Source organism: Tachypleus tridentatus, chromosome 9, assembly GCF_004210375.1.
Source record: "Tachypleus tridentatus isolate NWPU-2018 chromosome 9, ASM421037v1, whole genome shotgun sequence".
NCBI lineage: Eukaryota > Metazoa > Arthropoda > Merostomata > Xiphosura > Limulidae > Tachypleus > Tachypleus tridentatus.
In genome coordinates, this window is record NC_134833.1 from 40,230,665 (window position 1) to 40,256,418 (window position 25,754).

The window sequence follows — 25,754 nt, forward strand, 5'->3', positions numbered from 1 at the left end:
ATACATAACGTAATAAATCGGAGACTCGTCCGGAATAAACAACAATACGTAACACTATATTTAATGTAACTTAGACACATTACGTGGCTGACCTTAAAATTATTTATATACATTACGTGGTTAGATTTAATGCTATTTAGAAACATTGAACGGTGGAATGTAGTTCTCATTTTTATAGGAATTTGGAATTTCGCACAAAGCTACTCGACGGCTATCTGTGCTAGCCGTCCCTAATTTAGCAGTGTAAGACTAGAGAGAAGGCAGCTAGTCATCACCACCCACCGCCAACTCTTGGACTACTCATTTACCAACGAATAGTGGGATTGACCGTCTCATTATAACGCCCCCACGGCTGGGAGGGCGAGCATGTTTGGCGCAAACCCGCGACCCTCGGCATTTTTATAGGACGAGCAATGACCAAAAAGAAACCATTACATAGCGTTGTGTTAGATATAAGAATGCGGAAATGTTCTTTCTGGTATTTCCTGTAAGAAACAACTCAGTGTTGTCTTTTGTAGTTTTTAGCATTTTATCTTATCAGTTGCTCGAGCCACAGCCACTTTTTACGCACAATATGAGTAAATACAGTGTTTAGAAATATCTGTCATTTACTCTGAATATCACATTTTTAAAGCAAGTTTAAGAAAATGTAAATTTTGAATTTCTCAGAAATTACATTCGTGTCGAATTTTATACACTTACGTAAGGTATTTAGGTAGTTTTGTTTTGATTCTTGACTCTTCCTCTTGGAACTACTAGGCGTTGACCACCCCTGAAAAATTGAATTTAATAGTTGAACTTACCAACGCAAAAAAGAAAAAGTTATCTTTGCCAGACTCTAACTTTGAACATATTATTGGTGTGAACGTGCTTTATAGCAACAAAGAAAAAACCTATACACTGGATAAGTACAGTGAGAAAAAGTGTCATTGGCCGCTATTCAGTTCTTCACTAGTATAAACACTCGTTGATCAAAGTGGACATTGGCCTTCACTAGTATAAACCAATAACATTCGCTGATCAAAGTGGACATTGACCTTCGCTAGTATAAACCAATAACACTCGCTGATCAAAGTGGACATTGACCTTCACTAGTATAAACCAATAACACTCGCTGATCAAAGTGGACATTGACCTTCACTAGTATAAACCAATAACACTCGTTGATCAAAGTGTACATTGACCTTCACTAGTATAAATCAATAACACTCGTTGATCAAAGTGGACATTGGCCTTCACTAATATAAACCAATAACATTCGCTGATCAAAGTGGACATTGACCTTCGCTAGTATAAACCAATAACACTCGCTGATCAAAGTGGACATTGACCTTCACTAGTATAAACCAATAACACTCGTTGATCAAAGTGGGCATTGACCTTCACTAGTATAAACCAATAACACTCGTTGATCAAAGTGTACATTGACCTTCACTAGTATAAATCAATAACACTCGTTGATCAAAGTGGACATTGACCTTCACTAGTATAAACCAATAACACTCCTTGATCAAAGTGTACATTGACCTTCACTAGTATAAATCAATAACACTCGCTGATCAAAGTGTACATTGACTGGACCTCTCTTGAACTTAGAGATTAAACAGCTTTTGGAATTTTATTTATTGGATTCTAGTTGTTTTGTTTTTTTTATTTGGTTCCTTTAAGAGCAACTAATAAATTTATCGAGCAATAAAAAAAATTAGTCGCAATACACCTCACTTCTAAAACAAGACAAAATTTAAACTTTGAGTTATTTGGGAAAGTCCCTTTAAAATTAGCCAGAACATTTTTGCCATTAGTATAAAGTATTCCGTTTGTAGAACGTATTTGGGACACATTTTTGTCCGCTTGTAGAACGTATTTGGGACACATTTTTGCGACATAAATAAATTAATTATGCCCCGAAACAAATGCATCAATACTTTTTATGTTACTGAACTTGAAAATATAATTTAAAAAAAAAAACTGATCTCGCCAAATATTAAATTGAAGTGTAAATATTTGAATTGACTCATAAGTAAAACCTGTAGAGTAATAAACAAGAACATATTATACCATCTTTTCCATAAAGTCTCTTCCAGCTTTGTTCTTTTCCTTCAGAGGAGCCCCTGCTCCACTTTTTCCCCAGGGATAGTAGTTTTCCTCTTCCTCGAAAGATGGCGCAGCATTAGCTCCATTGATCTGGTCTAAATGAAACCAATTACGATTTGACATAATGTCATGACGGTATGTTATTTTGATTAAGTGAATGAGTTCTGGGAACACCAGTAACGACTGAAAGCAATTACTGAAGCAAATACATGACAACTTAACTATCTATTAGTACATTTCGGATATAATGGAAGATTATTAGTAAAACAGTGAACGTGCCTTCACCCACTCACTGAAAAAAAAAAAGGGGGAAAAACAAACTATAATACTGTTACAGCTACCGCCCACCTGAATGTTCGAACTATCCATAATGAGATATTTAAAAAAAAAAATGGCAAAACATTATTTTGAAAAAGAAGGTTGCAAGACAGAATAGTCAGTCACCTGATGGAACCTACCGCCTTATTAAAAGCAACTGCTAAATCGAAACACGTGAGGGCATAGCCACTCATCTGACATCTTTATAGCATAATACATTTAATTATAAAAGAAATACATTGTTACCTTTCTCACGTTGCATACTCTTCTAAAATCCAGGGAAATTGAAATGTGGTTAACTTTAATGACACAGAACGTAATGTTTGTTTGTTTTTTGAATTTCGCACAAAGCTACTCGAGGGCTATCTGTGCTAGCCGTCCCTAATTTAGCAGTGTAAGACTAGAGGGAAGGCAGCTAGTCATCACAACCCACCGCCAGCTCTTGGGCTACTCTTTTACCAACGAATAGTGAGATTGATCGTTACATTATAACACCCCCCACGGCTGAAAGGGCGAGCATGTTTGGCGCGACGGGGATGCGAATCCGCGACCCTCACATTAGGAGTCGCACGCCTTAACACGCTTGGCCATGCCGGGCCCAGAGCGTAATATGCAATATTTATATAAAGTGTCTCCTAGTTTAATTAAATTTTATTCAACACAGTTCAGAATAATGAAAACAACAACTGACAATCTATAAAGAAAACATTTAAGCTAATATAAATAATAAATTGAAATTAAATGACTTGCATACAAAAATTAATTTAAGGCTCGCTCCTCACATGTCCTGATGGTCAAGTACCATATGCATGAATTACAACACTTAACACAACTTGCACAAAGAAAGCGACCGTGAAAACACGTTAACAGAGCCACTTACCGAGAACTGTAGAACTATCCAATGTCTTTTTTAGTCGAGTCTTCAGATTACCGCTTGCAGTTAGTTGAGGAGCACCATTTCCACCACGATTACTCAAAGGTAGAGCAGTTCCCTTTGAATATTATAAATAATTTAAAACGTTTTCTTCATTTTTTATTCACTTTGGAAATAAACTGTTATGAAGATTAAAATATCAGGATGTTGATTTTCATAATAAAAAGTTCCATTTTTTGTTGTTTTGAATTAAGCACAAAGCTATTCAATGGGCTACCTGTGCTCTACCCACCACGGGTATCGAAACCCGGTTTTTAGCATTGTAAGTCCGCAGATATACCGCTGAACCACTGGGGGGCACCATTTTTGTTCCTGTGTGTGTGTGTGTGTGTGTGTTGTATTTTCTTTTAAAATACTATTGTGAGATACAAAATTCTATGTTTTTATGATTGTGGTTTCGTTTATCGTTCATGTATTATTTCCTTTTATCGTTTAGTTTATCCATGAATTTTTAGTTGCATTAAAAATGCTAACTCATCTTCTGGCTAATAATTTGTATTATAATTAAATATACATATGTGTGTGTGTATGATAAAATTAATCCAGCTTCCCTAGCAGTGACGTATAGATATTATTAATATAGCAGAACTGTATGCAAATTTATCGTCACATGAAGTTGTACTCTCGTGACCTACTCAGTAAATAAATACCCTACCAGAAACCTCATGAAAAGAGAGTGTTGAGATAGTTGTTGAAAAGGAGAGTTATTTAATGGTTGTCACTCAATATTGCTATTGAAAGGTGTTGTTTGAATAGTTTTTTTTTATGTGGGGGGAGATCAGTTTTATTAACTCTGGCTGTTTCTCCTGACTCAGTTATTATTGATTTATTAATGTTTATAATAACCTGTTTATTTAGTAATGGGTGAGAAATATTGGTCAGGTATTTGTTTATTAACTGTGTTGAATTTATTTATATATGTTATTATTGTGTATATATTATATTTTCATGATTGAACCCTGAAAGTTGCGGCGTATGCATTATAGAACATTACAATATTGTTCCCAATTTATATTAATGGCGTATGTTGAAGTCTTGATAGAAATGAAATAATAAAAAAAAAACATCCTATAACCTGAGCGCTTTCGAAAGGTGGGCCTTTCTTCTTCAAGGAAAAACTCTCAATATATACATATTTATACTATTAAGAAAAACTCATAAAGTTTCAATACAGCTTTGACCTTCGACCTACAAGCCATCAATACTTGATCGATTTACTCTTGGGAGACGCTTGACGCTCCTGTAAACTATGATCTAATTCCATCAATCAGTTTTGTTTTATTTAATTTAAAAAAAAAAGCAAGAGAGTGTTGTTGGTATGTCATCTTTACCAGCAGGAGAACTAAATAATCACGTATCTCAAATAATTAAAGTATATCTTAATTAATGATGTTTAGTTTTCAAAATTACAGCAAAATACAAACAAAAAATAAATAACTGCAGTACTTTTTACACAGTTTCTGGAATTGAATCATACCTGATTGAAAGATTAAATGCTACATAAAACTTTCATCCATTGAATAGATTTTTACGTGACTTAAAGATCATGAGTTACATGATTAAAATATTGATATTTTCTGCGACATTGGACAAACTTGCGGACAGATCGACAAGGCTGGAAAGAAAGCACATTTTTATTCGGATGAAGGTAGTTTGTTCGCCGATAAGAACAAAACCGCCCAATGTGGTATCTCTAAGCGTTATAAGCCCTCACTTACTTCTGTACTAGACGAGGAAGGGCCTAGTGGATAGGGCGCTCGACTCGCAATATGCGGGTATCAGGTTGGAGTTTCCGTCACCGTGGTGTCGTTATAACGTTACAGTCAATCACACTATTCGTTGGCGGTGAGTGATGTTGACTAACGGTCTTCTCCCTAGTCCATCATTGCCAAATTATGAACAAAAGTCGAAACAAAACAAACTGCTGAGCCACCGGCAAGCCAATAAATTTGTATCAAAAGTCAGTGCTTTAAAATGTTACATTAAATTAGGTTTCTAAATAAGGATTCTAGAAAAAAAATATATCAGATCAGTGATAATTTAGAAAATAACACGAAGTTGACCTACAGTGATCAGTTTTATGTAGAGTAATAGGAGAGTCACTGTTCTGTGAAAATTCTTGGTTATAATACTTTTCTTCTTTTTTTTAAAGCATATATCTCATTTAGACAACAAGCCCTCTAGTTACATAATGGTATGTCTTCGGATTTAAACCGCTAGGAAACGATTTTAAATACCTGTGGTGGATAGAGTACAGATAGCCCTTTGTGTAGCTATGCGCTTAATAAAAAACAAATAACAGCCATTAGACAGCTATTACTGAGCGAGACAATAGATCATGTATATATCACTAAAACAAACACGCCGTTTTGAATGTTGGCACACCTGTTTGAAAACCAATTTCATAAAGCAATTGCAAATTGTGTGGGGAAAAATACTGTTAAAACAGGATCGAAAGACAATTTAGAAAGAAAATTAAACAAACGTTGGTTGATCGGTTAAAAGTCTTCGGTTCGCATATCATGTTTAAGTTGTGATGGGAGGTCACTTGACGATCAACTCCATAGATCAGAGGGTTCGGAGTTACGCCATTTAAAATTCGGTGCAAAAGTTGAATATCAGAGAGCTTTATAGAATAATTTATTTCCAGAAAAAATAAGATAGGCTGAAAAATTTTGTGTAATTATCTAACTTACCAAATCTTCGGTCAGGGGTTGAGGTTCCAAAGCTCCCTGCTGGGGTTCTTTGGAAAACTTGTGTCTGCGAACGTTTCCTCGACTGTCCCGATCTGGATTTCCAAAGCCTTTACCCCATGGTTGGTATTCCTACTCAACACAAAAGTAAAAGAATACTTCATGTGAATGAAAGTAATCCACCATCTCATTTCGTAATTATTATTTAAAAAAAACATGCCAGATGTTGATAAAAATAATAGAGGGATTAACCAGCCCACTAAATATTTTATTTTAAAACAAAACAAAACGTATCTGTGATGACAAGAAATGTGGTGGTAAACTAATTGTACTTATTCCACAAAAAATATACGATTACAACTAATCTTGGCACAAACACTAACTGGACGTTGTTTGAACTTTTTTGCAAAAAAAAAAAGACAATTAGAAGTATATCTAATGTCAGAAAAACACATAGGTTCAAAAAATCTTAATATACAGCAATAAAAACTATGACCCGAGCACTTTCGAAAGGTAGAACATGTTTATTTATAGAACAAAACCTCATAATGGGCTATGTTCTACCCACCATCAATATTGAAACTCGTTGTAAATCCGTAGACATAATGCTGTGCCAGTGTGGGGCAGGTGGACCTGAAGAAACAAGTCCGCCGTTCGAATGCGCACGAGTTATAGAATTTTTATCGTTTTAGAACTACAGTGGAACCCCTTTAAGCGGCCACCCCTCAGATTCGGTCACCCCTTGAAAGCGGTCATTCAATCACAGTCTCTTTTTTTGTTTACATAATCCCTAATTATGTACAGTGGAACCCCTCTAATCAGGCCATCCCTCTAATCGGCCCAGTTTTTTGCCTCAGCCCCGAAGGTGGCTGCTTTAGAGGGGTTCCACTGTATAAGTAATACAAGATTAACATGAATAGGTTCATTATTTGATTTAATTTTCAATAAAATGTCGGTATTAACATCACAGGTAATACAGGGTAAACATTAACAGGTCCATTATTTGTATTTCTCATCATGAAAACGTCAACATTAATGTTACAAATAATAAATGATGATTGGTTTGGTTCGTTTTGAATTTCGCGCAAAGTTACATGAGGGCTATCTGCGCTAGCCGTTCCTAATTTTGCAGTGTAGGACTAGAGGGAAGGAGCTAATCATCACCACCCACCTCCAACTCTTGTCTTACACTGCTAAATTAGGAACAGCTAGCGCAGATAGCCCTCGTGTAGCTTTGAGCAAAATTAAAAAAACAAAAAAAAAAAACAAACAAACCGAGACGAAGTAGAATAAAATAACAATATCTTGGCTGCAATGATAAAAATCAACAGAGGGCGCATTGATAGAATCTGCGATCATTAGAATCAGCAGCCAGACACGTAACAGATTTCTTGACCGATGAGATTTAACCATTTACTCAAACTTTTCATTTATTCTCGAATAAACTCCACACATAACCTTACCACACGTCGTGAAAAAAGATATAGAATTTCCTCCACTTTGAATTAACTACAAAGTTCTCTGTATGATTTTATTTTAAATGTTTTCTTACTAATTTCTATTAACTAAAAAATCTCTTCAAAACAGCAGCAAGAAATATAAAATAAACATTAGCTGATTTCATTAAATTCTTTTCATATAACAAAACGTTATTTTTCACTAGTTTTATGGAATAAAAACAGAATTCTCTAGCACTGTGTTCACTATTTTGTAGATGGTCTAGCAATACCTTCTCATTTGTTAAAATGGACACTTATTGAAATAATGGTAATTAATTGACGTTTTAATGTAAACATATCCTTAATATACGTGAATTTAGATCACATTGTAAAACTAAGAAAACAAATAAATAATATATTAAAAAGAAATATTGTGTCCAGATTGTTTATTATAATTATGCAACTGAAAATCTTTAATCACTTAATTGAGTAACATATCATCCATCTAAGACTACTTAATTGATAAGGAAATGTAACTAATTTAATAATAAGCATTCTTATGTCAAATAAATTATAAATGATTTAATTAACTAATGAATTAGAGTTAAGTGCTCTTATTTAGGATTTGATTTTATTGTAATTTAATTAATGAACTAATATGTTTCTATTAAGTGTCCTTTTTAAGACGAATTAACTAAATTATTTAATTATCTATCTAATTAGTGAGTAATTATATTCATGTTTAGATATACTGTATGAGTCACTATGTTCTGGCCATCTAGAAACACGTTCTGTAGTTTATGTTACTGTTACATAATTTTCCATTATAGCTACATATCGTAGTGATCTAGCAAACTTCCCTAACAATGCCCTTTGATGTTAAATATAAGACATTATGGTTGCCTGTGATGGCGGCCTAGCAACGTGTCACTGACAACGTGCCCTAGTGGTAACTTATGGCATCATGGACGCCTCACAATGCACCCCTGATGGATAAGTTTAGAACTACGACGAATTTATCTTAAATTACATCCCCATCCCATGTCGACACACTTGTATCGCGCTCTGGCGGATATCATACAAGTACAAATCTAACTACTGACATTATCACAGGCAATATAAAACATTGTTTCATGTTTCATATTTCTCCCAAGCATAAATGATTACTATCAGGAGTAAACAGAAGATATGTTGGAATTACACAGAAATTAAACAAATATTTAAAATGCTCGAAGTTATACCTTACACAAAGCTTCAACGATTGTAATTAATGTATTGACTGATTTTTTGTTCATACTAGCAAGACTGAATACCTAATAAAATATTTATACTTATTTTATTTTGGTACAAATTAAAGCTCACCTCTTCATCCTCCAAATGTTTCATTTGCTGCATGTAAGATGAAAGAAGAAACAGGTAAGTATTATATATGTAATGTGTAACCACAAGATAATTATTTTATAACGGTCTGATAGGACTGATGATATAAATAATGTTATATACGGGTCATATTTGTTACGTAACTCACCATATCTTGCATCTGCTTCAGACGTTCTTTTCTTGTTAATTCATCTTGCCTCCTCATTTCTAAATACAAAATAAAATACTTTAACGTATTTTTGTTTATTTTAAAAGTTACAAAGAGTCACGTACAAACTATGGTAACGCATGAAAATTGTTTGTCATTTTCCTGCAAATGTTTGAACAGCTCTTTGACAAGGTCGGGCTGGGTGTTAAGGCTCGACTCTCAAATTGACGATTGCAGGTTCGAATCTCCTTCACCAAAATTATCCCCTTTTCAGCTGTGGAGGAGTTATAATGTGAAATTGATAAAAGAGTAGTTTAGAGTTAACAGTTAGTGGTGTCGACTAGCTGCCTTCCTTTTAATCTATTACTGTTAAATTAAGGATGGCTGTCGTATATAAAAGAAAGTTCTGCTAACGACCATTATAAAATGTTTTTAAAATTTGACCAATAGCTCCTCTACATAGAATGTTCTCTATCCATACCAGCCGTTTTTACATATACAATTTTCTGTATAAGTGGGTTTTCTAGTCATCACGGATTGAAATATTCTAGTTGTAAACATATTATCGATAAAATTAGTTTACCACTCAATCAAGTACAAAAACGTGCAGATGAAACTTAGGGTACTTTATTTCGCACTGATACACAGCTGGCCAAAATCTTAAGGCCAACGAACATAAAGAAAAAATATGCATTTTGCTTTGTTAGACTCAAACATCTATTTGAGTAGAGCTTCGAAACATGAAAATAAGAAAAGAGAAAAGAAAAAGAAAAAACTTTTTAGTTAATAGGGAAAATGTGAACACTGTGAAATTAGCCTAAATACTAGCTGGTCAAAAGTTTAAGACCATACCAAAAAAAAAAGTCCTAAACAGGGTAGGAAATGCCCAATAAGATGTCTCAGTAGTGCGTTGCACGGCCCTCATTGCGAAAAACTGCAAACATTCGCTTTGGCATGATCGATATAAGCGTTTGCAAAAGGCTGGCTGGAATGTTATTCCAAGTGGTGAAGATGGCTTCACGAAGATCATGCACTGTTTGAAATTGACGTTCATTTCTATAGACTTCCCTTACCATCCAGTCCCAAACGTTTTCAGAAGGGTTCAGCTCGGGCGAACACACTTGATGGTCGTCACATTATTCGCCATGAAAAAGTCCTTTGTCCTGCGAGCATTGTGGATTGCAGCGTTGTCCTGCTGCAAGATCCAGTCATTTCCACACAAGTGAGGGCCTTCAGTCAATAAAGATGCTCTTTCCAACATGCCAATGTAGACTGCTGCTGTTTGACGCCCCTGTATAACCTGAAGCTCGATTGTGCCATGAAGGAGAAAGCACCCCAGATCATGATGGAGCCTCCTCCACTGTGTCGTGTAGAAAATGTCTCTGGTGGGATATCCTTATCGTGCCATTAACGTTGGAAGCCATCTGAACCAGCCAGGTTAGATTTTTTCTCATCAAGAACAAAATCTTTGTCCACTTTTCTACGTCCCATGTTTGGTGCTTCTCAGCAAAGTTTAACTGAGCTGTTTCGTTGTGTGGAACGATGCGTGGCCTTTGAAGACGTATACGATTTTTAAAGCCTTTCTCTCGTGGATGCCGTCTTATTGTTCTTGAGCTGCAATCTGCGTCCGTAAGGGCCTTAATATGGTTCGACGATCGGCTGGTATTTGACAACCCGTCAAATCCTCCTGCTCCACGTCTACGAAATTTTCTTGGGCCGACCACTTGAAATTCTCGTTCCGTATCCCTCAGGGTCTTTTAAGAAATTTGCAATAGCAGTTTTACTACGCCAATCTTACCAATGATGGCACGTTGAGAGAGATCTTGCTTTTGCAGCTCGACAATTTTGCCACGTTTAAACTCTGTCAACTTTTTAGCCTTTGCCATGTTTTTACCCAATGTAACACAGGAGATGTAAGTGGAAGATGTTGACAACGCTAATGCTTGAACACAAATGACTAAATTTCGTTACGTGTTTGCCGATTAACGCTTCGTTTCAGTATGGTCTTAAATTTTCGACCAGCTAGTATTTAGGCTAATTTCATAGTGTTCACATTTTCCCTATTAAATGCTATTTTTTTATATTTTCCCTTTTCTTATTTTCATCTTTAGAAGCTCGACTCAAATAAGTGGTCGAGTTTAACAACGCAAAATGCATATTTTTTTCTTTATGTTCATTGGCCTTAAGATTTTGGCGAGCAGTGTATATGTATATACATTATTTAATTCAATATGTGTCCTTACCATTAATTTCATTTTTGAAACTAATACTTTTATGTTTAGCACAACTTACCATTAGTTCTCTGTTTTTAATAATATTTTTACGTTTAGTACAGCTCACCATTAATGTTCTCATTTTTTTAAATTATACTTTCATGTTTATCAAAGCTTACCATTGGTGTTCTCGTTTTTTTTCTTCTAATAACACCTTTATGTTTAGTACATATATCTTACCATTTGTTTTCTCGTTGTCTGAATTCTTATATCGAAGTTGATTATCAATACTTAGCCGGACGTGCTGGGCGTCTTGAAACCGTATATCCGGATCTCCAGATATTTGAGTCTTCACCCGACCTGACATAGTACGGTGAGGTGCGCCAGCTCCAGGTCTTCCAAATCCAAATAACGTGTTCTGAAAATTTACAAGGAACATTTCTTAAGCTGAGATCATTAAGATTATAAATAATTAATACATAAAGTAATTGATAATGTATTTAAATTTTACCAAGTTTAAAAATTCTAGTGTCTTCATTAAATTTGACATACGCATGTAATATAATTAATTCGACAATTAATTTTGTTTAATAAATAGAATCAAAGCGATAAATAATGCAAGATTGTCGCTGTTAGTTGAACTTAACCATATACTATCATAAACATTTTGCTATTTTTTATAAACTATTTGCCTACCCCCAAGGCATCGTCGTCTTCTTCAATGTTACTAGTCAGTTGTGGCTCTATATTTTTTTTTCTCTTTACATCTTCCTAGAAAAAATGAAGTAAGGAATACTTTTTATTATGCTATCATAATTTAAATTATAAATATAATTTGAATTGGAATAGCCTTAAAATGTCGTGAAAGAAAAGGATCTTGGTGTAATAATTGATCAATCTTCTTCAGCCATCCAAACGGTGTGCTGTTGCTAGTGGTAGAGCAAATATGATTTTAGGTTATATGTACAGAAATACTGAATTTAACTCTAAAGAAGTTATAATTTCATTCCATAGGTTACTGGTTAGGCCATATTTAGAGAACTGTGTTTTGTCTTGGGCTCCTCGCTTTAGGAAGACACTGAACTGATGGAGAGGGTTAGAGAAGAGTTGCTAGAGGGATGCTGGAATGGAGGTGTTGTCATACGAGGAGAGGTCGAAATCTCTCAACTTGTTTGATCTTGAGAAAAAGATGAGTTAAAGGTGATCTGATTGAGGTGTTTAAGCTTGTAAAATGAATTGAAAGTGTTGCTGCATCATACTTTTCATATTTAACGGTGAGAACAGTAGGACTAGGGGACACAAATACAAATTTTGGCATGGTAGGAGTCACCTTCAGTTAAGGCAGTTTTATTTGTTTAACAAGGTTGTTTTTCTTTGAAGTGGATTGCCTTCAGATGTTGCGAAAGCAGTAAATCTGAGTGAGTTTAAGAGAAAACTTGATAAGTATATGAATGATAAAGTCTGACTTTAAGATTAAAAGAAAATTGATAGTTTTAGTTTAATTTAGAGTATAGAACAGCCGAGATGGGCAATTAGGTCTCATGTTATCCCAAAACTTTTGGTTAATAAACCACCCAAAAACAATATCTTTCAAAAAAACACGCTAAAAAGTGAACTTGAACAGATACTACGAATTTTCTGTGGTTACAATAACGCTGTTAGTAAAGTAGTAATACGTGAAAATGGAATTTTACTGGAAACTATATTTATTGCTAAGAAGTTGGTCTATTGGAGACTATTAACAGAATGTGTAGTGTAAACATTGACTCCCGATGGAGTAAAGGGGTGCGTTTACAGCTTAATGTTGAATTCAGGATTCCCCACGGTAGACAAAGCACAGATGGTCTATTCTGTAGCATTGTGTTACAGCGAAATAAACAAACAAAGTAACAGCATTTTCATGTTCATACATAGAATACTAATTTATTATGTTGTTTCACGTTTACGACTATATTGTAGGAGAGTTTGTAAATAAAGACCTTTAAAGCCTTACGAGAGAGTTGCTTTCTTTTTTCTTTGTTTTATAGAATAAATATTAAAGTGTAAAATAAATACATGACGAATTATTTGTAGTACACGTATTTGTATTAATAATAAAAATATACTCACGTTCAATGATGTATATAATATTGAGTACCAGCTCATGAAACTAATATACAAAGTGATCCCTTAGTTACTTTAGAATAACAAAGATCAACGTAGTATTTTGGTCATGGATTCAAACTCAAATCATCCTAACTCTAAATATTCACGTCGATTGAGAGTGATACCAGTAGTTAAAACGAGGATAGGCCTAAGACGGTATGAACTTTGTCAGAAATGATGGCGGCTTTACCTTCTCTAATATAAAGTGTATGTACTTCATAAAATATTGTACTGAATAGTAGTTTTAATTTTTTTCTAAGAAGAGTAACATAGTAGCATAGCCCTGCCACCCCAACTCCAGATTTTCACTTTAACCACACAGTAATGGGTGCGTATCTGCTGTTCCTGAATTATATAGGCTATCTGTGGCCTAGAAGTCAGCATGCCCGGACTTTGAAACCAAGGAGGTTCGTAACCCTTTGTCAAATAAACGAAATCTGTACTTTAAGAACGTTAATATGCTATTAGAACGTGAGGCAAATTCCACCAATCGATCAGAAAAGGTTAGCTTAAGAGATGGCGGTGAGAGCTGTTAACTAGCTACGTTCTCTCTAGTTAATCAATACAAGACTAAAGACAAGTATGTGTTGGTAGTCCATGTGTAATGTTGCGTGAATTTCTAAAACCCTAAGAACGTGGGAAGTAGAAACTCAATTCGTGATATTACAAAGATTGGTTTTATTAGATAGTCGATGTTGCATCTAAACTAACAGTGATTATTTATTTTGAAATATAAATCATTTAATTAATTACTCTTAAGCATCCTTGTTAGGACGAACTAATTATAAATGAATTAGTATTAAGGGTCCTTTTTTAAAAAAAATAATTAATTAATTATATTTTTGTTGAGACATGTATTATATGAGTCATAGCTGCCTGTCTTTGCGGCCTCAAAACATGTTTCCTAATTTGTAATACTATTACGTAACCGTTCATCATAACCATCTGTCTCGAATAGAACTACGATATATTTTTATAATTTCAGCCTACTATATGTTATCTGCGCCCTTTGGTGACATTTTGTAGAACTATAATATCATGAGCACCTATGGAACTACGACATCTTTATCTTTTATGACATTTCCATTTCCCCTCCTTTCTTGAGGCGGCCAATCAGCGTGAAGCGGCATTCTTTGAATGCTGAAGTGGGGTGGTTACTTCTTATAATATAGACAATAAAGATAATGTTATTATCAATGTGCACAGCTTAAGAAGAGCAGGTTGTCATGGTTTATTATAAACAATGAATAGTTGATAATCATGAATTCCTTGCCATATGATGATTTGTAATACACTTTGGCACAACAATCAATGTAACCGTAAATCTAGTTTTCAAGTGATCACGAAGTGGTTTATAAAGTAGATAAACTGCTTATCGTCCATTTGTTAAAGACACTAAACAGAAAAGGGAATCTTTATATCTTAATGTGCTCTAATTAGGAGATTTTTATTTGTTAAAAAAACTAAATTATTCATTGGCAATTTGACTTATATATTATACTGTTTCAAAGAAACTAAACCGTAAGCTGTTAGTCTATAGTTTAACGGATTAATCGCAATGATGAAGACCATCCACATTGAGGACACGGTGCATAATTCAAACTTCTCAAATATGGAACATTATTAGAGAGAAGTTGATTTTGACTTGTCATACAAATTTTCATATTGGTAATAGTGTACAGTTCATAATACTAAAAGTAATTAGTTTTATTGTAAAAGAGCTGGAAATGTTTTACTAAATTATATAGTTTTACGAGGAAAGAGAATGGCTTACCTTTGGAGCTCCGGCTCCTGATTTGTTCCACGGATTATAACTTATTAACATCTCCATATCCTGAAAGTTATTTCATAAAAAGAGATTTTTTAAAGTGCTTATTAATCATAGTATGCCTGAACAATAGAGCTACAGACCAAACATTAAGGCCAACACATCCAAACATTACGACCGATATATCCAAGTCGTACAGCTATCAATTAAAAATTAGACCAACATATTCACGCATTACAGCTATTAACTAAACATTAAGATCAACGTTTTCAAATAGTACAGCTGTCAATCAAACATTACGACCAACATATCCACGCATTACAGCTATCAACTAAACAATAATACCAATACATCCAAACAGCACTACTATCATCCAAACATTAAGATCAACACATACAAACACTACAACCAGCTAATATAATAAACATGATTAGTTGCTTAGTCATATACACATTTAAATCTCATTTAAAGAAAACAATAAGTATGAAGTGTTATATAACTGTAATAACGGTCATTTAATACACATATTGAAGTGTTATATAACTGTAATAACGGTCATTTAATACACGTATTGAAGTGTTATATAACTGTAATAACGGTCATTTAATACACGTATTCAAAAACACTAAATTTATTATTTTCACATCAACTCGATAAAGCGATCTGGGTTACAATGAAAAATAAATACTTTAATTGGACATAGGATGGTAATAATAAAACAAATATTAATTCCTTACACTATTTCTTTAAAATTAATAAAACTATGAAACTATGAAATGAAACATAAAGCTTTTAAACCCCTGAATAAACGGTGGCATTTTCTTGGGATCTCTTCGTGAAGAGAATAATATTGAAATAAAAAACACTAACATAATTTAATCAAGTAACCCTTCGTAGAAATAATGTTTTTATTTGGAAGCTGCGATTTAGTCATTTTGTAGAGACAGTAATGTTAAATGAAAACAACAACACAGTTTATTGAAGTAACTCCTCACAGAAGAAACTATCTTACTTAAAATCTATCTTTTATAATAGATCATCATCAGTTAAAAGTAACCATAAAAGAAAGTTTATTGTGTGGTATACATAAATATAAAATAAAAATGACAAGTAGTTTCCTGACATTGCTTTTTATTTTATTTTAACTATATTCCCTTGGTGGCATAGTGTTTGTTATGTTAGTGCAGCTTAAAGTATCGTTTACATGAAACGATAACAACAGTAACAATCGAATTCACAATAAATTTGTGCAATAAATAATGACTTTAATTAATCATAATTTCAAAATTAATTTATTTAGTTAGTCTGTAATTTAAAATATATAATAAGAATATTATTATGTTTAAAAACAACAAAAACTGATTTGCATTTCGTATTACTCTATCTTGTTTGTTGTTTTAAAATTTTAACATCTTTACTTCCTTAAAGTTGAATGAGATACATTTTTAATATTAGTTGAAAAAAAGACCAGTGAAGTTTTATTTATGGCTGTAAAATTTATTAGTTTAACTTATATTTCTTATAATATTTGTTCACGAGTATACATACATTCAAATTATAGTAGAAAATAAAACGGTAGTGATAAAGAAAAACAGATACGAACCCGTCGTTTTTCCTCTTCTCTCTGGCGCTTTTGGATTTCTTTTGTCATTTTCGTTTTCGTCTTTTCTTCTTCAATCCTCTCGCGCTGTCTCTGACGTTGTAAAATGTCGGCAGAACTAAAATAATAGAAAGGCAGAACAATTAACATTGAATTTAAAGTTTTTTTAGCTTTAAAATATATACAGAATGCTGAATACGTTACATTAAAACATAACAACCACAACTGTCTGCCAGTGATTCAGTATTAAGTCAAAAGGATTATAACTCAAAATCTAGTTTCGATAGTTGCGTTAAGCACAACACAGATTCTTCTTTCTGTAGATTTGTGTTCAACTACAAACAAACAACAACGACTGATATAAAAATGCGGTGGGAAATAATACATGAAACCTATGTTTCAATGCTTCTCTTTTGTAAGTCGCATGATGCTTCAGAAAAACCAGTATCTTGTGGAAATGGTATGAAAGAGTTATTTTTAGGCCAAATATTCAAATACAGATAACAAAGGTATGTTTAGATTGAGAATTTATAATTTTCAAGACAGAGATAACATAATGTTTTGATGCAACATGGGACCTACTTGTCCATCTCGGCTATTCCATCATCTAAAATAAACTAAAACTATTATTAAATACATTTTAAAATACATTAAAGCAAACTCTTATCATTCATTTACTTATCAGGCACTTGCTTAACCTCATTTAAGTTTACTGCGTCTAAAACATTCCTCAGGTAACCCATTCCAAAGACCAACCACCCTGTTAGAAAAATAAAACTGTCTTAGTTGCAGATGATTCCTATCCCGTCAAAATTTATATTTTTGTCCCCTAGTGTTACTGTTATTAATCTTAAGTACAAAACAAGATTATATATCAACACTAAACATGTTCATTCTTTCAACCGTGGGGGTTTTATTATGTGACTGTCAATTCCATTATTTGTTGGTAAAAAAGTAGCCCAAAAGATGGCGGTAGGTGGTGATTAGTAGATGCTTTCCGTTTAGTCTTAATAACGCAGATAGCCCTTGTGTAGCTCTGCGCGAACTTCAAAACAAAAGTCAGAATCATCAACACTACTACCAATTCGTTTTGCAATCTTAAACACCTCAATGACATTCCCTCTAACTCTTCTTATTTCAGTAGAAAACAATGTAAGAAATTTCAACCATTCTAGTAACCCTTCTCTGAACCTTCTCCAACAATTCAATGTCTTCCTAAGGTAAAGTGCCCAAGACTGAAAATAGTTTCCAAATGTGATTTCGGAGATTGATCAACTATTAAACCAAGATCCCTTTCTTTCATGTTAAGGTTATTCTTATAGAAATTATACTTATAATTCTAATTATGATAACCAACATGCATTATCTTGCATTTTTATAATTAAAACTCATTTGCTGTTTATTTGTCTAACTCAAGAAATGATTTAAGTCCTTTTGTAAATCATCAGCACCCTCTTCATAATTTGTTCAAGTAACCTGTTGTAGAACTGATGTTTTTATTAGGAAAAAAATGAATCACTATGAGTTCACTCATTGGTATCTTAACTTGCCTTGTGTAAAACGATTAATTTGTTATATCACTGTGCTGGGTGTAAAAATACGAAGGTGGTTGTTTAGTACGCTGTTTTTATTTTTATTTTTATAAACAAAATACATAAACCGTAATTATTTTTGTGAAAAATTTACTAACTGCTTAAAAACAGAATAATGTGATTTCTGATACTTTTTATTTGTACAAACTATTTTTAAAAGCTTCAAAATTTGAGTTGGAAAGAATATGTTTCATTTAAAATTTTCCCTCAGTGACAGTGTAGTATGCCTGCGGACGTACAATGACAGAAACCGAATTTCGGTACTCGTGGTGGGCAGATCATAGATAGCCCATTGTGTAGCTTTGTGCCTAAGCTGAAATCACCCAATTTTTAACAAACACTTAAAAACTTACTGACAAGTCCGTAAAGTACCATAGTCATAAAAGTTTTACCCTGGATTTCTCACAAATATCAAATATTAATAACATGTCATTGAAGTATATTTCAGTCGTTTAAACTCTAAGTAGGACGGTTTTAGTTTTGTTTTACCAATGAACAGTGCTAATGCTCTCGATGTAGGCCAGTATTTAATATGCTGGATTGTGCTCTGCGGGTCCGTCGTTTGCAATCCACTACAAAAAAAATATATATAAAGAATTGCGTTCCACACTTTAAGGCCTGGGGCCTGGCATGGCCTAGCGCGTTAAGGCATGCGCTTCGTAATCTGAGGGTCGCGGGTTCGCGCCCGAGTCGCGCCAAACATGCTTGCCCTCCCAGCCGTGGGGGCGTTATAATGTGACGGTCAATCCAACTTTTCGTTGGTAAAGAGTAGCCCAAGAGTTGGCGGTGGGTGGTGATGACTAGCTGCCTTCCCTCTAGTCTTACACTGCTAAATTAGGGACGGCTACCACAGATAGCCCTCGAGTAGCTTTGTGCGAAATTCCAAAACAAACAAACAAAACAAACTTTAAGGCCTTAAGTGCGTCAATAGAGTGACAGTCAATCCCACTATTTGGTCAGACAAAAGTAAGCCAATAGCTAGCGACTAGCACGAACAACATTCGGGCAAGTTTGCACGAATATTCAAAACGCAAGCAAACAAACAATAAGGCTCTAATTTGTAATGAGTTAAATGTATTAAGCTGAAGTGTTAGCGAAGCTATTTCACAAAAATTCTACATATGTGAATAAAATAATCTTAAGCGGACTAGATCACACTACTTCATCTTCAAGGATATAATTACAGAATTAGCTTTCCTACTGTAACATGGATACTAAGCTACGAAATGTACAAATGTCCAATGGCTAATGTTCGTAGACATGAGGCTTGCATATAACGTTGCTTTAGTGAACCTTTGAAAACCCTAACTCAAAATTAATTTACATTATGATTGTTTATTAAGCATTCGATTTGTCTAAGTAAACACGTAATTAAAACCATAGAGCTAACTCGAAACGTTATCCTCTTCAAATACAAATGTAAAAACTCGGCAGTTCTGTGACCTAAAATAAAACATGTTACAGAATTTTTTTGTTTTTTTGTATTATTTGAAGAGGCTAAGCTTGCAACCTATATATATATTGTTGTGAATTGTACGATCTAACCAATAGAGCTAACTCGAAACGTTATCCTCTTCAAATACAAATGTAAAAACTCGGCAGTTCTGTGACCTATTCTTTAAATAAAAAACATGTTACAGAATCGCCGAGTGTTTTTTTTTTGTATTTATATTTGAAGAGGCTAACGTTTCGAGTTAGCTCTATTCGTCAGATCGTACAACTCATAACAATGTATATAGGTTGTAAGCTGTACGATCTGACTAACAGAGCAAACTCGAAACGTTATCCTCTTAAAATACAAATATAAAAACTCTGCAGTTCTGTAACCTATTCTTTAATTTCGATGTCTTTGTTGCCCATGCGGTAAACTATATTTTTCTTTTAAGTACAAACGTACAATAAATGCTCAAAGACGCTGCTAAAATGTGACATATTTATAAAATTTAGAAAACCACCTGCCTACTCCTTCAATAACGACACTGAAAATTGAGATTATAGTTTCTTCAGTCAAAATTTATTTTGATTTCTTAGTTTCGTTAGAGTATTTGTTTAATATTTCGAAAAGGAAGAATAAAAGCAAAACAATTGGTTATCTTTAACTCTGATTTAAAAAAAAAAACTGTAATAGTTTTACGAACAGTAAATTTTATAAACCTTATGAAAGCCGACAAGTAGTGATATAAAAAGGCTGTTTTATAATTGTATTAAAGATAATACTCTATATATCACTGGCTGATTTATTTTACTTAAACTCTTATCTGCACAATATTGATATTAAGGTTCCAAAAACTGCCAAAAGATGACAGCAGCGTAAAATGTAAAGTTTTATATTAATCTATCAAATTCTTAGTTCATAATTTTTAGAATGCATTTAAAATCAACCCAAGGAAAAATACTTTATATATATTAATTTTATAAGGCATCAACAATCGATCTAATACATTTTTGTTGAAGTACAGCTATAATGACTCTCCCAGTGACAGAGTGGTAGTATGTCTGCGGACTTACATCGCTAAAATTCAGGTTTCAATACCCGTGGTGGGCAAAGCAAATATAGCTCATTTTGTAGCCTTGTGCTTAAATACAAACAGAAACAACATCAGCTATGATAAACGTTCTATCCAAGGTATAACTCTTTATTAAGTTTTGGGTAATTGAAAAGTATTGTATTTTATGTATTGTATTCATTATCCTGGTATCAAGTTGACTGAATGATCCAAATAGAAATTGGTTTAGTTTGTTCTTGGTTTCAAAAAACATTGAAATTTAAAACTTTATAGATATCATAGACAAAGTATAAAACTATAACAAACGCAACGTTGAAAATATGCAAACAAGTTGATTAAAAGTAAAAGCGAATTAAAATTTTACTCTACGTGTTTCGTCTTACTAAAGTGATAGATATCATGTTACTTTTTACGTTTAGGTGAACTAGGAGTGAATTATCCTCACATTTTACGTGTATCGTCTTACTAAAGAGATAGTTTGTTTGTTTTGGATTTCGCGAAAAGCTATTCGAGGGCTATCTGCGCTGTAAAGTGATAGACATCAAGCTACTCTACACGTTCCTGTGAACCAGGAGTGAATTATCCTCACACTCTACGTGTATCGTCTTACTAAAGTGATAGTTTGTTTGTTTTGGATTTCGCGAAAAGCTACTCGAGGGCTATCTGCGCTGTAAAGTGATAGACATCAAGCTACTCTACACATTTCGGTGAACCAGGAGTAAACTATCCTTATACTCTACGTATTTTGTCTTACTAAAATGTAACTCATCATCAAACCGTAGATATGTAAGCGTATTAAAATATAAGCCATCCTAAACTTATGTATATTTCGGCTTACAAAAAAATAAGTCATTCTCATACTCTACACATTTCGGCTTACTAATGTGTAAGCCATCCTCATATTGTACATATTTCGGTTTACTAAAGTATAAGCTATTCTCTTACTCCACTTGTTTTGGTTAAATAAAGTGTAAGTCATCATCATGAGTAAAGCTTGAAGGTAATTTGTTTTGTCTTGACTTTTAATAAACTTACGTTTACTGTTTACATGTCTTATTTATATTAAGAATTTACTGTACGTGATAACATGAAGAATAAATCAGTGTAAAATACTTCGCCAGGGAATACAAAAAAGAGCAAAGAAAACGTCTTCATCTATAAAACAAACTGTTTAAATTCAATCTGAAGTATGATATGTATATAATACTATCTTATTGTTTTTACCATGTATTCTATGTGCCAGTTTTACCATTGTACAGCATGACATTTAATATGTACTTAAGTATATAAAAGGAAGTTTTGTCTTTTGTTTCGTTGTTAAGTGCAAAGTATAGCTTATTATAACCTATATTACAATAGGCTATTTGCGCTTTGCCCAGCACGGGCGTCGAGACTAGGTTTTTAGCTTTATAAGTCATCAGATTTTCCACTACCACTGGAGGACATCAACAGGAAGGATAGAAATGCTGTTGGAGCAACGGTTAAGGAAATCTCAGAGACTTGTAACAGTTGATATCTCATTTTTGTTTCACGAAAGGTTTAAAATAAAATGATTTACAATAAATTTCCTGCACTTGATAAGATCGATAGTTTAAAGTATTTATTTTTTGTAATAATAGCAATGAGCTTGGGTTTTGTAGAACTCATTTTAGAGCCGTAAGTGAGTTATAAACGTAACAGTCATATTCCAGCTTTCGATCAGGCAAGAGTAGGTTATGGGTGATATTAGTCTGGCCTCGTAGTCCGAAGATCGAGGGTTTGAATCCATGTCACACCAAACATGCTTGCCCTTTCAACTGTGGAGGCGTCATAATGTGACGGTCAATTCCACTATTTGTTTGTAAAAGATTAGCCCAAGAGTTGACAGTGGGTGGTGATGACTAGCTGCCTTCCCTCTAGTCTTACACTGCTAAATTAGGAACGGCTAGCGCAGATAGCTCTTGAGTAGATTTGCGCGAAATTCAAACTAAACGTTTTGTAGCTTTTTGTGAAATTCTGAAGTAAAAGAACAACATTTCAGGTTTAAAGGTCAAAATGAATACTAATAACCAATATTATTTATTTCATTCTAATGTGAAATACGTATATTACAAAACACCATTATACTCAATTATTTATCATGCATTTATTTTAGAATACTTTTACTACCTTCACTGTTAAAGGTGTTCGGGCGGAGGTTATGTTTTCACCCTTATGTGTATAGGTGTTTGTGTGTGTGTGTTTTCAGCAAGATTTTTCGAAAATGGCTCAGTAGATTTCGACGAAAGTAGGTGTACTTATAAGCGATTAGTTTTTGAAGAGTCAGGGTCGTAGGCCATGAAAATCCAAAAATCCCTACCTGATAACATGGAGATCGATTTTTCACATAGTGTTTACTTTATAACTCAGTCATAAATGAACAGATTTTGATGCAACTTGGTGGATTTATGTAGCATATCATTCATTATTGTTGTGCCTAGTATAACTCATGTTCATTCATAACAATCGACATACGACATATTTTTTGAGAGCCGAATATACTCAACGTTTCTTGGCGGAGGTGCGCTGTCTAGTTAAATGTGTATTATAATGATAAAAAACTCATAGTACTGATCACGTGCTACTAAATATCGAAACATTTACTATTTTAAAGGTATTCATGTGTGTGCTCCAAAGTTAATTTGATATTACATTAGAATTCATATATATATATATATATATATATATACCACATATTTCTTTCAATTACATTCAGATTTTCTGAAAATACAATACAATTTTCTTAATACAAAAGTTTCCAATAATTTGCAATAAAGTACCACCTTGTTTGTTTGTTTTCGATTTTCACCCGAAACAAACGAGTGCTAGTCATCGCTACCCACCATCAACTCTTGGGCTACTTATTCGCCAACGAATAGTTGTATTTGAAACCGCGCACCTTGATTGCCAGTCGATGTTAACCACCTGGACATGTTGGACCAAAGTGCCCTCTTTCAGCGAAAGGTTTTTACATATATAATATTATATTAATAAAATAACTGTATCTGGAATCCTTGGCTTTATTTTGCTTCTGTATTTCATAGAATGTTTTTTTAATATTAATTTCTGATGAAAGCAAGCTATCTAAATATATAATAATTAAAAATTTATGCCCAGTAACGAACATAGTCAATGATTAAAATGTATTGTTTCGTTAATTGTGTATTCTAAATATCAATGATATTTTCCACCATAAACCCAATAATATTTCACAAGGTTTAGACAGCTCAAGAAGCTTAAGTAGTCATAAGTCCATATACGAACCTAACAATGCAAAACAATAATCATATATGAAAAATAAAAGTAGGCGTATAAATTTTCTAACCAATAAGGTGTGCCCATACTGTGGCAAAAGATTCCTTGGGGGGGGCCTAATGCCTAATTATGCATTACTAAACTTTGTTAACAATTATACTTGGTTTGGTTAACGCAGTAAATTTAGGTTAGTCTAAATATATAAATTAAGCTAATAACGTGAAGTAATTTTTATAATAATAAAAATAATAATTATTGAGCTTAGTTACACTAAATATGATAAGTAGTGTATTATAGAAAGCAACCTCGACGAAAAGATAGGATACCACTAATATGCTACTGTTGTTGGAATATACGTATATTGAGTATAATGGTGTTTTGTAATATACGTATTCCACATTGGAATGAAATAAATAATATTGATTATTAGTATTCATTTTGGCCTTTAGACCTGAAATGTCGTTCTTTTACTTCAGAATTTTAGAAAAGCTACCACAAGTTTGGTTTGAATTTTGCGCAAAGCTACTCGAGGGCTATCTGCGCTAGTCGTCCCTAATTTAGCAGTGTAAGACTAGAGGGAAGGCAGCTAGTCATCATCACCCACCGCTAACTCTTGTGGTACTCTTTTTATCTACTAATACTGGGATTGACCGAAACATTATGACGTCTTCACAGATGAGAGGGCGAGCATGGTTGGTGTGACAGGGATTCGGTCCTGCGACCCTCAGGAAGGCGTTTAGCTCTGAACTTTTGGGGAAAACATATTATTAAAAGAAGATAGTAATGAAAAAATTGTAGAAAAGAGAGACAAAAGTTTAAATGACATCTTTATGTTACTGTGGATTCAAATAATTTTTCTTTATATATTAGTTAATATAACTGAGATAGAAGATAGGAACAAATTTCGAAGCCAAACTTGAACTTTAAAAATATAGCGCTGTACCTACCTCATATCAAATTCACGTTCGAAAAAAGTTTGACATCCCTTCACTTGTGTTTAATTCAACGATCTCAATATTTCTTTTTTCTAAACAGAAAAAGTAAATGTTGTTGAACAAAAGCCCGTCAATATGTTTTGACTTGGCAGAAAAACATCTTAGAACACAAGAATATATTATATAAAACATCTTAGAACACAAGAATATATTATATAAAAACATCTTAGAACACAAGAATATATTATATAAAAACATCTTAGAACACAAGAATATATTATATAAAAACATCTTAGAACACAAGAATATATTATATAAAACATCTTAGAACACAAGAATATATTATATAAAACATCTTAGAACACAAGAATATATTATATAAAACATCTTAGAACACAAGAATATATTATATAAAAACATCTTAGAACACAAGAATATATTATATAAAACATCTTAGAACACAAGAATATATTATATAAAACATCTTAGAACACAAGAATATATTATATAAAAACATCTTAGAACACAAGAATATATTATATAAAAACATCTTAGAACACAAGAATATATTATATAAAAACATCTTAGAACACAAGAATATATTATATAAAAACATCTTAGAACACAAGAATATATTATATAAAAACATCTTAGAACACAAGAATATATTATATAAAAACATCTTAGAACACAAGAATATATTATATAAAAACAT

General features: G+C 33.2%; 1 protein-coding gene across 7 annotated transcripts in view; it reads right to left on the reverse strand.

The window, feature by feature from the left end:
• LOC143225112 (uncharacterized) overlaps positions 1-25,754 on the reverse strand; it is an 86,323-nt gene that overhangs the window by 16,466 nt on the left and 44,103 nt on the right. For 5 of the 7 annotated variants that reach the window (XR_013013618.1, XR_013013617.1, XM_076453903.1 and 2 more), the window contains 11 exons: positions 25,052-25,131; positions 16,736-16,850; positions 15,139-15,198; positions 11,916-11,990; positions 11,460-11,637; positions 9,007-9,065; positions 8,841-8,867; positions 6,043-6,171; positions 3,293-3,404; positions 2,059-2,189; positions 703-772 (listed from right to left, as the gene is read on the reverse strand). Coding sequence is in view for 5 of the 7 variants with exons in the window: in XM_076453903.1 (XP_076310018.1) it covers positions 703-772; positions 2,059-2,189; positions 3,293-3,404; positions 6,043-6,171; positions 8,841-8,867; positions 9,007-9,065; positions 11,460-11,637; positions 11,916-11,990; positions 15,139-15,198; positions 16,736-16,850; positions 25,052-25,056 (961 nt within the window). In the remaining 2 variants the exon portion in view is untranslated. The remainder of the gene's footprint in view (positions 1-702; positions 773-2,058; positions 2,190-3,292; positions 3,405-6,042; positions 6,172-8,840; positions 8,868-9,006; positions 9,066-11,459; positions 11,638-11,915; positions 11,991-15,138; positions 15,199-16,735; positions 16,851-25,051; positions 25,132-25,754) is intronic. The other 2 variants (XM_076453904.1, XM_076453905.1) reach the window with 1 other exon arrangement.